General features: G+C 42.9%; 1 protein-coding gene across 1 annotated transcript in view; it reads right to left on the bottom strand.

Annotated features, from left to right (window-relative positions):
- The window catches only part of GPM6B (glycoprotein M6B), a 154,833-nt gene extending 141,050 nt beyond the window's left edge, over window positions 1–13,783 (bottom strand). Inside the window, exon 1 of the mRNA XM_020894943.2 lies at window positions 13,215–13,783. Coding sequence (XP_020750602.1) covers window positions 13,215–13,218 — 4 coding nt within the window. The 5' untranslated portion in view covers window positions 13,219–13,783. The remainder of the gene's footprint in view (window positions 1–13,214) is intronic.
- Window positions 13,784–14,243: the final 460 nt, after the last annotated feature.

Genomic DNA, 14,243 nt, shown 5'->3' with positions numbered 1-14,243 from the left:
AAAGGAACTTAACTTTCATATCTAAACTTAGACTTCAGTTCTTAAATAATTGTTTGGAGTATAGTTGACTTCCAATGTTGTGCTAATTTCTTCTGTACAGCAAGGTGATTCAACTATATACATATATACATATTCTTTTTTATAATATTCTTTTCCATTATGGTTTCTTACAGGATACCAAATATAGTTCTGTGTGCCATACAGTAGGGCTTGCTGTTTATTTACTTTATATGTGATAATTAGTATCCCAAACTCCTAATTTATCCTTTCCTCACCCCATTTCCCTTTTCATAAGCACAAGTATGTTTTCTATTAGACTTCCATTTTAAGTGAGTTTCTACAATGAGCAACCACTCCAAGACAAAGACATGTAACAAAAAAAAGTGAATTTTAAGAACGGATCCTGATGATGGGCCTTTCCGGGTTATTCAAATCTAAATATATGGAAGTCCGTATGTTGGGGGGTGAGGGATGGTGTCCCAGGACAGCAGGCGTGTGTGGAAATTGTCCAGCAGTCCAGTTCCGTTCTAGCCAGCAGCAGCATCACCATCATCAACAGTAAGGGGATAGTCGTGCTCTATTAAAAATTGCATTTGCAAAGATGTGTTCTAGGAGATGTTACATGTGTGATTTCTGTTGCCATCAAATAAATAAAGTCCGAGGCCATGTGGAGGACTAAGAATATTTCTGTGAAGTGATGGGTAACAGCCACACATGTAATCTCATTTGACAGCTGAATAAACCGCTTTCCAGAATAAATCCAGCTCACACTCCAGTCGGACACTGGCCTCCTATCAGCGGGGTGAGCAGTATATAAAGACATCCCAGGTAAAGTTTTCCATTAAACCACTTTGGGAAACCAGGTAAAGTTGAATCAACCAAGAAAAGGTCATTTTTATGAGTGACACAGCCAAACATGGAAGTAACACTCCCACACAAGAGGCAGGCTTCTACTGCTCTAGACTTACCTTGGTTGCATGGCTGTGCACTCCGGCTGGAAGACTGGCTTCCTTTCTTTCTCTTTCAACAGAGAGTTTGCATCCTGAATGTAAACTTGGTCCCTGTGATGGAGCAAATATGGCCATATTTTTCTTTTCAAAGAAATCCACATTTTTAACATACTGAGGGTTATATTTTCTTATTTTATTAGAATATATCTAGGGTCGGTTAACCCCACTTCACTTCTTATGACCAGGCTGGTAGGTGGTAACTCAAAATCGGCTTTCCCTACAGCCTGTATATTAATCTGAACTTTTTGTACATTCAGCTTCAATTCGTCACAGGTCTGTGGAAGGAAACCATGACATCCATGGATTTAGTTTTGACCCCGATGGATTTACTTCCTCACGCTATTGAGGGACCTTCACTAGATTTTTTAAAGGTGTGCAAAAACAGTATTGGGGAATGAAAGAGAAGATCTGATTGTGTGAAAACATACACCACCATGGATATAAATGGAAGGTGCAATACAGTGAACACAGTGACTGTGGTGGAAATTATTCTATAAATTTACTGTAATCCCACTAAAAATCCTAACAGGGACGTTGGTGGAACATCAAAGGCTGATTGCAAAAACAGCAAAAAGTGAAGTGTACATCTCAGATATTTTGAAAGAACAATAAGAGGAGAACACTTCTAGGAGATATCCCGGCTTACTTTAAACATACTAATTATGACAGTGCAGTCTTAGCAGACGGATAGCAAGATAGACCGACAGAACCGATCCGAGGCCAGAGATGTATGCACAGGTACAGCAGAGAAATATAATGCATGAGAGTATATAAAAATCAGTGGGGAAAGGAAGAATATTAAGAATGTAGTGGTTTCTGTATAGGAAATGTAAAATATAGACTTCTACCTCATACTATACTAAAAAAACTAAAATCCTAATAAAGACTGAAAACTGAAAACCATACTTTCTTTTTATGAAACACAATTGTTTTTTAAATTGAAGTGTAGTTGATTTACAAGTTATGTTAGTTTCAGTGATTCAGTTACGTGTGTGTGTATGTACTCTTTTTCAGATTCTCTTCCCTTACAGGTTATTATAAAATACTGAGTATATTATAGTTCCCTGTGCTTTTCATTAGGTCCTTGAAAAGGATATTTTAAACGAGAATATTGAAGAACATCTGCATAACCTTGGAGATAGGAACAATTTTAGAACAAGGCTAAAATAAATGGCACAAATCACAGAAGAATAAAAGAAAAGACTGATAATTAGGGCTTTATTATAATAAAAAATGTTCAGCACAACACAAGATGTGCTCAAAGTTAAAAGATAAGCCGCAAAAAGGAAGATGATATTGACAATACATTTAATTAAGGGTTAGTATCCAGAATGTATAAAGAATTGCTACAAATCAATAGAACAAAATAAGTATATACACGAAAGAGAAAACCCAAATGGCCAATAACCTACCCCAAAGTTTCAACCTCTCTAGGGAAATTCAATATAAAACAACAACGAAATACTTCATACCTATGAGATTCTTGAAGAAAATTTAAAACAGTGAGAACACCAAATGCTGGAGAAGATTTGGAGAAACAAGAATGTTCCGATGCTCCTGGTGACAGTATAAATTGATACCATGACTTGGGGGACAGTGGTGACATTATACAATTGAAAGGCAGCTCCATGTGATGACAAAGCATTCATTCTGCAGACTATGAAACCCAGGAGGACCCCGTGGGGCATTAACTGGACAGACCCCTTCCCCATATTCTCTGCTTTAGCTCCTCTCTGAAGTACCTAGATAACAGTATCTGATGCACATTTCCTAAGCTGTCTTACAGGCTCCTCTTGGACCCTAAGGACTGATAATATTAACTCCTGTGACACCGCCCTGTTACCTCACCGTCAACTAAATCTGAGAACTGAGCACAAGCTGATCATACACTGTGGCATGCCCCCCCCACCCTGGCCTGGCCTCTAAAAATGCCTTGCTGAAAGCCATCGGGGACTTTGGGTCTTGTGAGCACCAGTGACCCAGATTCCTTGCTTGTCGCCAGCAATAAATGCCGCACTTTTCCTTCACCACAACTTGGTGTCAATAGATTGGCTTTACTGCATGCAAGCAAAGGGATCCAAGTTTGGTTTGGTAACAACTATACCATCACTTCAGTCAGCAAGATGACAAAATACCTCATTGAAGGAACGAAGGCAGCTTACTGTCTAAGTCCCAACACCGCAAGAAGAAAAGTTAATTTGGCAAAAACCATTTTACATCTAAAAATTTTCAGGAAGATAACCGGAAATCATCGCAGGCCTTCAATCTTTTTTCTAAATCTGCACATTGCTTGGAACACCCATTTGGCCATCAGTTCACTAACTACTGTTAATTGAAACAATTCCTAAAATTCTATCTTCTTCAGGCAACTAATTGGGAGGAGGTCTTAACATCTGTTACATCCTTATACCCTGAAGCCAGAAAACATTCTGATTGTATCCTGAATACACAACATCAACAACTTCCTCTTTATTCTCAAATCCTCCTGACATATTTTTCCATTTCCAAGGTGGATAGTGAGGGTACCTTATCTTTATAATCCCTTCCACTGTATGCATGTTTTTCATGTACCCAGTTCATCTCCCACCAATGATTTTCAAAGTCCTTCGCACACCTGCTCTGTCAATGTTTTCTACTTAAAACAGAGGGTAGGAACCAGTGGCTGATACACTCCTTAGCATAGCTCTACACATGAAGGCATTTAATAAATGCTTTTAACCATAATGATTTAGAAGCAGGTCTATTTCCAGACAGAAAATATTACTGAGTTTTAACATAATGTTATTCATGCTGATCAAAAGCTTCCAGACCTAAGAGTTCATCCTCTATGATTCCATTTATATAAAGTGCACAAACTGGCCAAACTATGTTGGCAGAAATTAGGAATGATTACCCTTGGTCAGGGCTGCCTAAATGGGAGCTTGCAGGGGATATCTGAGCGGCTGGTTAATATTCTGCTTCTTAATCTATATATTGGTTAAGTTTGCAAAAATTTATCGAGCTGTATGCTTAATATCTGCCCACTTTTTACATGTATGTTATACTTCAATATCAAATTTTAAAGTGATTGTATAATATTTTTGCCTCTCGCAAAACATCTAAAAATATCTGTGACAAACTATCATTATATAATAGAGTTCAAAACAGTTTTTGGTAATCCAGGACAGTGGCTTTGCAACATGACAGTAATTCGTGGAATAAAAATTCATCTCTTTAATGTTTTGAATTCTGCTTTACTTAATCATGATTATTGTCAGAATATGCCACAGGAGAAAACTAAAAGGAAAATATAAAATAGAGGGCTGCATCAAATAAGGTCATCCTAAAGGTGTGAGTTTCTTTGTTAATTACATCTCCATTCTTTGCTCCTTGTGTGAAGAAACAGATGCCTGAATTGAAGCTGCCATTTGAAAATCCTCCATTTAAACAATCTTTTCAATGAGTCGTGAAACACTGCAGTCCTAAACCTGAAAGGGTGACCTGATACACACACAAAATGACAGATTTTACAGGCTCCTTCTGCCTTTCGCTTCCAAGGTTCCTGCTCTTTTTATACTAGAACTATTTTGCAAGTGTGCTCAGATCTCTTGGAGAACACCAATTTAAGCTCTCCATCGGAGGGAAGAAATGAAGGATGGGGAATGGGCAGGGAGATCAATGGCTGTTCAAAAAGGATCTCTGTGAGCAGGAAGGGAGAATCAGTCCCCTCTCTTACGACTTCTGCATTTCTCAAACCCACAGGGAAAATGTAATGAAGTCATTACTATGGACCCTAAGGATGAAACAGAGTGTGCAGGAGGCTGCCTTTAAGGCTTAATCTGGGTATATTTGATTACAGCTAAGGAGATGAATTCTAAATTTGGAAAGGCCATCAAGGTAATTAAGGATGTTAAGAAATGGGACTAGATCCTTGAGGTCTCTCTACTTAATGAAGAGAACAAAGGACGATGAAAACAACTTTGGTAAGCAGAATGAACTTCATATAGATTCAGTCTTTCAGAGAGAAAGCATCCTGAACATCAGAACAATTTACCAAGGAAAGCCAGACACTCGGGGTTTGCTCTCACTGTTGAGATGGTTTAGGTACCACTTTACTCGAAACGAAGAATGAATTACGTGGTATGCAAGGCTCCCCACTATATCTCCAGGTTCTCCAATGACGCTGAGAAAAGGTTTAAAACTTTCTTTAGCTAGAAAAGTCAATTATCCCTTTTGGAAGGATAACAGTTTTAACCAGAGATTTTACAATCCTGTAGGTGTGCTCAACCAAGTCTCCAATCATGTCATTATTCAGATTTTATAATACTGGGAAACACAAAAGGCTTTCAATCCCTCTTACTCAGAAGCAGTGGTTCTCACTATGGGATTATTTTGTCTCCCAATAGTTCTTACTTGGCAATTTGTGGTTGTCACAAGTAGAGTAGTGTTACTGGCATGTAGAGGCCAGGGTTGCTGCTAAACAACCCACAGTGCACAGAACGGTCTCCACACAACAAAGAATCATCCAGCCCCAAATGTCAAAAAGTGCTGAGCTTGAGAAACCCTGATCTAAAAGTACACTTGAAAGGGAAGGAAAGACTTCTTTTGTTTCAGTGTCTGTCTCCAGTTGCTCTGAAGAGGAAAGCAGAATTCAACAGTCCTACAGAAAATGAATACACAAGCAGATACTAAGCAACAACTCTAATGCAAGATCATTTACAACAGATCTTGGAAAACCAAGTTCAAATACCCGAGTTATAGAGCCATTAAGAGTAAAATTCAAAAGATCAGGTTTAATACTTTTTCCTTTGGCAGATTCTGTTTCTAACCAAGTAAGCAACTTCTGTGCTATGCTGAGCTGCTCAGCTGTGTCTGACTCTTCATGATAAAATAGACTGTAGCCCACCAGGCTCCTCTGTCCATGGCATTCTCCAGGCAAGAATACTGGAGTGGGTTGCCATGCCCTCCTCTCAAGGATCTTTCCAACCCAGGTTTGATCCTTCCTCATTTGCAGGCAGATTCTTTACCGTCTGAGCCCTCAGGGAAGCAACTTCTACCTCTAGACATTAAAATTCTATTTTCTGATGACTAGAAAATGTACTCCTTTTTAATTAAGTGATCAGCTCATCTATCAGATGTAGTTATCAGATGTAAGCATCAACCTACTAAAATAAATTTTAAAATAAATGCCCAAGATTGATCGAGAAAAATAAACAGATATACTTAGATTACCTACATTACTAGGAATGAATGGGGGAAGTTCACTACAGATCTCATAGATAACAGGATTAGATAGATAAAACAAAAATATTATGAACAACTTTATGTCAATAAAGTCAATAACTTAGATAAGATGAAAAAGTCCTTGAAAAATACAGCTTATCAAACCTGAAACAAAGAGAAACAGGAAATCTGAATAGTACTCTCTCTGTTAAAGAAATATAATTCATAATTTTAAACATTTCCACAAAGAGAACTCAAGACCCAGATAGCTTCACTGGTGAATTCTTACAAATATGTAAGGAAGAAATAATGACACTTTCAAAATAATCAAATGTATAAATAGACAAGAACTGGGTTTTATTTGGATGCCTAACCCCTGTGGAGTCACACCAAAGAGATCCTTTCCTTCCCCCAAAAGGCTCACACTTACTTCCTTCTCCTCTTTATCTTTTGAAAGGGAGGAGACAATAGACAAGATTAAAAATATTCTTGCAAGATTCAGCTATGTGTGTCCATGTGTAATCACTTAAAGCAGGTTACTTTACGTACACTTTAGGTATACTTTAGGTACAAGATGTCCCTGCCCCCTGCCACCACTGATTCCTGTCATCCTGCTCATCCTTCAAGACTCAGATCAAGGAAAACTGTCTCCCCAGGAAGTCCCCCTAAGAAATATCACTCCACCCTTTTTTCTCCCTGAGACAGAGGAAATTATTGGACAGGACCTTGCACTTCTATTATAACTATTTATCTGCATCTCTGAAATAACTGTGGTGATCTGAGGACAGCACTGGTCTTACTTATTTTTGCTTCAAGATTTAGCACAGTACCTGGCTCATCTGAACAGGACTCTGTGAATGCTTGTCGAGTGAGCAGCTGTCTTATATTCCCTGAAAGCCTTCACAGTGATGGCCATGTAACCGGAACTCAAACACTTAGAGACGGGCAAGTGCCTGTTGCATGGCACTGCAGTAGGTATTCGTTTAACCCAGTTACACAAGTGGAGAGTGGAAGCTCAAGACCATTGCTACCTTTTAATCCTTAGGGCAATAATGAATTACACTGAAACAAACTGTTTCACTCCAAAAATTTTGTGCACTTCAAAAATCTGACAAGAAGGAAGTACTTTTCACCAGAGAGGAAAATATAACATCAAAAGAAAAGGCTAAGGGCAAAAACAAAAGTAATGAAATAAAATTCACACTGTTCTTTAAATTGTTTTTGTGTCTGTATATGCCTACAGCTATCAATTTACTTCTAAAGTGACTTCAAGCTCTGAAGTTCTGTTGTTCTGGGCAAATCTGTGCTCAATGTATTAATATTATTAAAGAATAATAATTAGTGTCATTTGCCCTAGTTAATTTGTTCTAGTTTATCAGTTTGTCATATACAATTTTATATGCCTTGAAATCTAAAATGCAGCAGATCTTAATAAAATCGATTTTATATGATAAAACCCTTATCCTTTTAACAAATATTTGTGGAGTACCTATGTCAATTATTTGAATGAACATTGGGATAAAACAATGAGTAAAGCAATCTTTGTTCTTGAAAAATTTGACATTTGAACAGAAAAGATATAAACACTAATAAGCCAGATAATAGGAACCAGAAAAATCATGTTAAAAGGTTAAATGGATAATATTGGCTTAAGGATACAGTAGGAGCCCTCTTACCAATGTTCACCTAGTGGATCCACCCAATTACCCAATATTCTCTTTTTGTAAATAATACTGGGCATTGCCCACAGAACTTGGTTTCTAGGCTATTCTCCAATACATCTATGTATATACTGCTTCTCCCACCAGTTGAATTGTGTACCTCAGAAGAGTCTGTTATATTCTCAAGTCTGTTTATGCCAGCTGTACTTGTTACTAGAATTATGACATTTAATTAGGTGTTACACAAGCTAATAAGTTCCAAAAATAGTTTTTATTTCTTTGAAAACCAAGTTGATTGGCTTTGAAAAGCCTTAAGAGATGAGTCACTTGTAAAAACAGTTGCCAGAGTAAGCAGGGGCTAGAAAATTTTTAAGGTTTAAGAGGAGTGGGATTGTTGATCTACAAGGAATCTGCACACAGATTGGTTCTCACTCTACTTTAAAAGGATCAAACTGGAAATCAAAAGCCATTGAAGTCTGGCTGTGTTTTTATATACAAGAAAGTCTTCAAGGAATTTCAATCAGGGTTCACACTCAAAGACCTTGACTTTACAACAAAATACTGGTGAGTTCATGTTTAAACAAAATGTGTAAGATACATCTATGGTTACTGACAGTGATTCACCCCTTTGGCATTTTCAATAAACCATCAACTACTTGACCCCGGATGCAGCCAATAAGAATGTCCTCTAAGAACCCCTTGGAAGGGTCAAGTGGTTTGGGCTAGAGGTTTTGCTAGAGCAAAAAGTTACTCAATAATTAATTACTTCCTGTTTGTCACAAACAGCACTCTGTGCTATTGGACTAGAGTTTTATGCAAAATTTCCCCAAGACTTGAAGGGCACTCTCTTCCAGACCAGGGGGTGGGCTGTTCCTAGGTCTTTAGACTCAGACAGAGGGAAGCGAACCATCCTGGGAATATTTCCTGCCCAGTTGATCTGCAGGGTCTCCAGCTGCATCTGAATTCCTGAGCAAACTGCCAGAAGCAAACGTTATATGTGTGGGTCCTTAGCATGCATGCTTCCTGCTGACTCTGGCCTCTGAAGGTGGCCTGAGCCCTGCACATAGAATCAAGAAAGACTCTCTGGCGAGGCCAGCTCTAAAGACAAGAGGGCAGGAGAAGTTAAGCTGGAGACCTTCAAGTGGGTGAACACTACGGCTTCCTCCACTAGTGTCCTTAGCGGATGGCTGGGCATCCTGTTGGCGGGCATGTCAAGATCCCAGCATTCAATGCAGCGACTAATGATGCCTGTGATGCTGGCTTCAAGGAAACACATGGTGTTTAAACAATTAGGAAGCTGTTCTGTCACGTCTGTCAAGCCTAACGTGACCCTCATTTCTTTTTTCTAACTTACATCCTTTGAGAGGGCAGTTTCAGGGAGAATGGATACATGTATATGTATGACTGAGTCCCTTTGCTATCCACCTGAAACTATCACAATATTATTAATTGGCTATACTCCAATATAAAACAAAAAGTTTTAAAAATAGGAAAACAAGAAAGTACATCCTTTTAGATCTGTAAGGGCCCAAAGAAATGATTTTATCAAATCCTTTTACTGTATAGTAAACTGAACTTAAGAAATGAAAATTATTTACCCAAGCTCACATGGCAAGTTCGTGGAATTCCTGAGGCAGGCACCCCGGCCTCAGACTTGCTCTGCCTTTTATTTGCTGGCCCTGGGGACTATCAGCTCCAGTACCACCAAGAGCTTGCTAGAAACACAGAAACTCAGACCCCACCCAGACCCAGAGAATCAGAATCAACATTTTGAACAAGATCACCAGATGACTTGCATGCACATTAAAGAACAGCTCTCAACCCGTGTTCTTAATGCTGTTTAGTGAAATGATTGTGTTTAAATTCATAATCCTCATAAAAACTTCCTTACCACAAAAACAGATCCAAACAACTACTTCGCTGTTTTGCTATATCTGATCATTTCACATATAACTTTCATTTAAAATTACAGGCAACTAATGAAACAATGGCATCACTGGCATCACCGACTCAATGGACATGGGTTTGGGCGGACGCCGGGAGTTGGTGACGGACAGGGAGGCCTGGCATGCTGCGGTTCATGGGGTCGCAAAGAGTCGGACACGACACTGAACTGAACGAAACAAAACTGGCACTTTTCCTCGGATGTGTGCATGCTAAGTCACTTCAGTTGTGTCTGACTCTTTGCAACCCACCAGGCTCCTCTGTCCATGAGATTCTCCAGGCAAGAATACTGGAGTGAATTGCCATTTTCTCCTCCCAGGGATCTTCCCGATGCAGGGATCGAGCCCGCGTCTCCTGCATCACAGGCAGATTCTTTATCACTAGCACCACCTGGGAGGCTACATGATCCATATTCACTCTGGGTGGATAGTCCACAAAAGCCTCATAAGAGATTATTGCGGGGAATCCACTTAGTTGCTATGTCTTAGGGTCTGTAAAGAAAGTAACAGGTTCAAAATTCTGTTAGGCAACCTGAGTTCCTATCTGAGAAAACCAGAGTTACACAATGGCCAAGTGTGGAACTCTTCAGCCAGTGAAATAATTTCAACTGACTCATTTAGGTGGTATACTACATACAAACAGTACATCATGACATCTTCCCATTGTGCAAAAGAATCCAAGGTACTGAATAGTCAAACATACGTCAAACATCAATTGGCTCAATGCATTTATATGAAATGTCCAGAATAGGCAAATCTATAGAGACAGAAAGTAGATCCTTGTTTGCTAGGAGCATGGGGAGGTACTTCTAATGGGTACAGGGTTTCTTTTGGGGGTGATGAAAATGTTAGCTAGTGGTGGTGGTTGTACAACTTTGAATATACTAAAACTCACTGATTTTGTGCACTTAAATGTGTGAATTACATGGTATGTGAATGCTATCAACAAAGCCATTAACAAGTCAATTGGCTCAACAATTTTCGAAAAGCATACTTTCTTTTAAGATGCATTGAAAGATAAAGCTGTACGCACATTGCTTATTATTTTCTTTGTCAACATAAAGAATTTTGAATACCTTAAAATTTGAGTGCAGAGGAACTTTTATTTCCACAAATCTTACCCAGTTTACCAGTAAATGAACTGATACCACATTAAGGAAGTGACTTATATGAGAATCAAAGTTCCAGCCAATGGACAAATGGTCAGAGTTTTCCCAGCATTAAATCACTTCAATTAAAACATTCATTGGGGTACGTTCAGTAATTAAATACATCTGGAAAAATAAAACCAGCTCACGGCCCTGTGGTGTATTTACTAAGAATCTACTAAAGGAAATCAGTATGTTTCCTTTCTGGCCTGAGGGGGACTTTTTTTTTCTTTTTTAATGTAAAAGCTAAAAACTAAAACCAAGGAAACTGCCAGAACCAGTGAGGTATGCACAAATTAACATAAATTGGCAATTGAAGGGTAGAAGCAACAATTGTCCACGACACAAAGTACTTCCTTGAGAACAGGCCTCTGGTTTGGGCATTTGCTTCATGAGAATCTCAGGGAACTTCCACACCTACCTAAAAGTAAAGCCCGCCCCCAATTAGGCCCTGGGCATTGTGAAAGCCATTCCCAAGAAGGTCCCCAGGTGGTAATTCGAGGCTCAATTTCTAACCGGAACAAATCCGAATGCCTAGAGTCAAAAAAAAAAAAAAAAAAAAAAAAAAAACACCAGAAATAACTTTATTTCAGGAAAATTATTGTTAATGCCTTCCTCAAGCCAACACTTTTGTGCAACTTCAACGTCTTTGAGCCAAGCAATGCTGAAATATTGATAGTCACAGGACATGACTAGTAGGAACTTTTGATGTTGGGAAACATTGAGGGCAGGAGGAGAAGGGGACGACAGAGGATGAGATGGGTGGATGGCATCACCGACTCAGTGAACGTGAGTTTGAGCAAACTCTGGGAGATGGTGAAAGGGACAGGGAAGCCTGGCGTGCTGCAGTCCATGGGGTCACAGAGAGTTGTACACGACTGAGCAACTGAACAAGTAGGAACGTGAGATACAAGTCATGCAATTCTGCCCTTTTGTAGAAGGATCTTATCCTAGCTCACCCCTAACTTTTTGGCAAGAAATTGTCCTGGTGGATTCATGGACCATATTTCCTTTCAGATTTTGATCACCTAGTAAATTTATAAAACAAACCAAAAAAGAAAAAAAAAAGGTTTAACTCTAAAATTCTTTGAGCTTCCTTTTAAACGCAAAATCATGTGCCCTCCTTACAAAGCCTCACCAAACGTTTGCTCGGTACAAAATTATCACCCACACCATCAACAGCAAGGGGACTGCAGGACGGGGTTGGGGGCCAGGGCTAGGGCCCGGTAGGGAATGCCCAAGCTCTCCCCAGGGGCCGCAAGGGTTAAACACACTGACTCCCTTATTGGAATGCGGATTCCGAGGGGCTCCTGTGACAGTCTTTGTGGCTTTTGCGGCTGGAGCCTGTCTGCCAGGAGAGAAGGATAACAGAGCAGGCAGGGGAAACCCTTTCCCAGGCACATTTTTCGGGGGTGCAGCGGAACGAGGTTGATTTCCACCGCACTCTTAAACGAGTTTTCCGAGAGATACAGCGTCCCCGTGTAAAACATATTGCAGGATTTCGGAGGTGTCAGGAGGTGAGACACAATCCTACAGCTTCCTGCTCTCCGCCCCGGGCCAGGTGGGAGATTTTGTAATCTCCAGAGCTCGGCTTTTTTTTCACCCCGACTAGTCGATTCTCCAACTGCCTCGGACCCCGCGGGGCACATCGGCTCCACCTGCGCCCCAGGTTCGCCTTCTGATAGTGGAAACGGGGGACAAAGAGCCTCGCCCTCCGTCCCGTCCTGTCCCTCTCCCCTTCCACCTTCCTGGTTTCAAGGCTCACGGTTCCCAAAAAAGCTCACGGAGACCCCAGGCTTGGGGAACTGGGCGTTGATTTCAGGTGGGCTTAAGGCGAACAAGACCCCGGCAGGGTGGGACCCGATCAGACTCGGAGCCGGGAGCTCGGGCGACTGGAAAGCGTCCCGGGGAAAGGACCAGAAGCTACTGTCTCCCACCCCCTGAAAATTACAGCAGGAGCCCGCAGACCGGGACGCTCCGTCCGCCCCCTCGTGCTCCCCTCCGGGGGTCCCGCCCGTCCCCTCCGGCGAGTCGCACGCCCGGGGTGGGGGGCGCAGCCGGAGTGGGGACGCCCCCGGGATGGGGCGGGGACGCGCACCTGGGCGTTCGGGACACCTGCGCCGCGCCCCTCCCACCTCCAGCCTCCCCCAAACCGGCCCGGGTCAGGGAGGTGCCCCCAGGAGGCCCCACCTGAGCGGGGGCGGGGGCGCGAGGCTGTGGCCGGGGCGAGCGGCCAGCGCGTCGTCTTACCCATGGCTGGAGACGGGCGGGAGGTGCGGGCTGCTGGCGCTCGGGCTCCCGGGGGACGGACACAGCCGGCGGCACAAGTTTGCAGGTCCGGCGGGCACGTGCGCGGGCGGGCGGGCGGCGTTGGGCTGCGGGGCTGGCGGCTGGTGATCACTCCCGGCCGGGGTGGGAGCGCGGCGCGGCTCCGCCTGCACTGGGGGCCGGCCGCGCGGAGAGGGGGCCCTGACGTCAGCGCCGGGGGCTTTGTGCGCCCGCAGCCGGGGCCCCAGCCGGGCAGCGCGCGCGCCGGGGTGGCGGCGAAGCGCGCAGCGTCCTCTGGGACCCCCCGGGCGAGCTCCGAGGGGCGAGGAAACCGGAAAAGCCAGCGGGGGCGGGGGATGGGGGCCGAGGGGAGCGGGCTTAGAGGATCTCGGAGGCGCAGATCCGCGTCCCAGAAGAGAACTCTTCCAGCTGGAGGGGCCTTGGCAGTCCTGGCCGTCACCCATTGTGCAGATAAAGAAACTGAGGCCCGAGAGGCTGCTCGAGGAGCGCCCCGGTGTTTGGCGGCCTCGCCCCAGCCCAGAGTCCTGGAACCTTTGGCTCACGTCGGGGCGGCGGGAGCTAGTTCGTCCCGTGGGTCTCCACCCTGATTGCACAGTAGAATCACCTGGCGAGCTTTTGAAACTCGATTTCTTCTGGGCCTCAGCGGATGGGACCGAGGCCTCCACGCCTCAAAATCTCCCCATCTGGTTCCAATGTGCGGCCAAGGTTGCCACACTGACTGACTTGTGGATAACAAATGACCTACAAGGGCACAGACGGCACTCTCCCATGAGTGGTGACCGATTTGGGGGTGTCCATAAACCGCCCGATCCCTGGAAGCCCACCCTGGAAAGCTCCAGAAGGCTTTGCCCACCCTCCCCAGACACGGCCTCTCCTGGTGCTCAGGCCTCCTGCTTGAGCTTGTAAGGGAATTAATGGTTTAACAGTGTCCAGATCTTAAATTCCTTCTGTCTCCTTAGAGAAGAATTCTCCTGTCTCCAAAGGTATTAG

Source organism: Odocoileus virginianus, unplaced genomic scaffold (assembly GCF_023699985.2).
Source record: "Odocoileus virginianus isolate 20LAN1187 ecotype Illinois unplaced genomic scaffold, Ovbor_1.2 Unplaced_Scaffold_6, whole genome shotgun sequence".
Classification (NCBI taxonomy): domain Eukaryota; kingdom Metazoa; phylum Chordata; class Mammalia; order Artiodactyla; family Cervidae; genus Odocoileus; species Odocoileus virginianus.
This window is presented reverse-complemented; position numbering and strand designations above follow the sequence as displayed.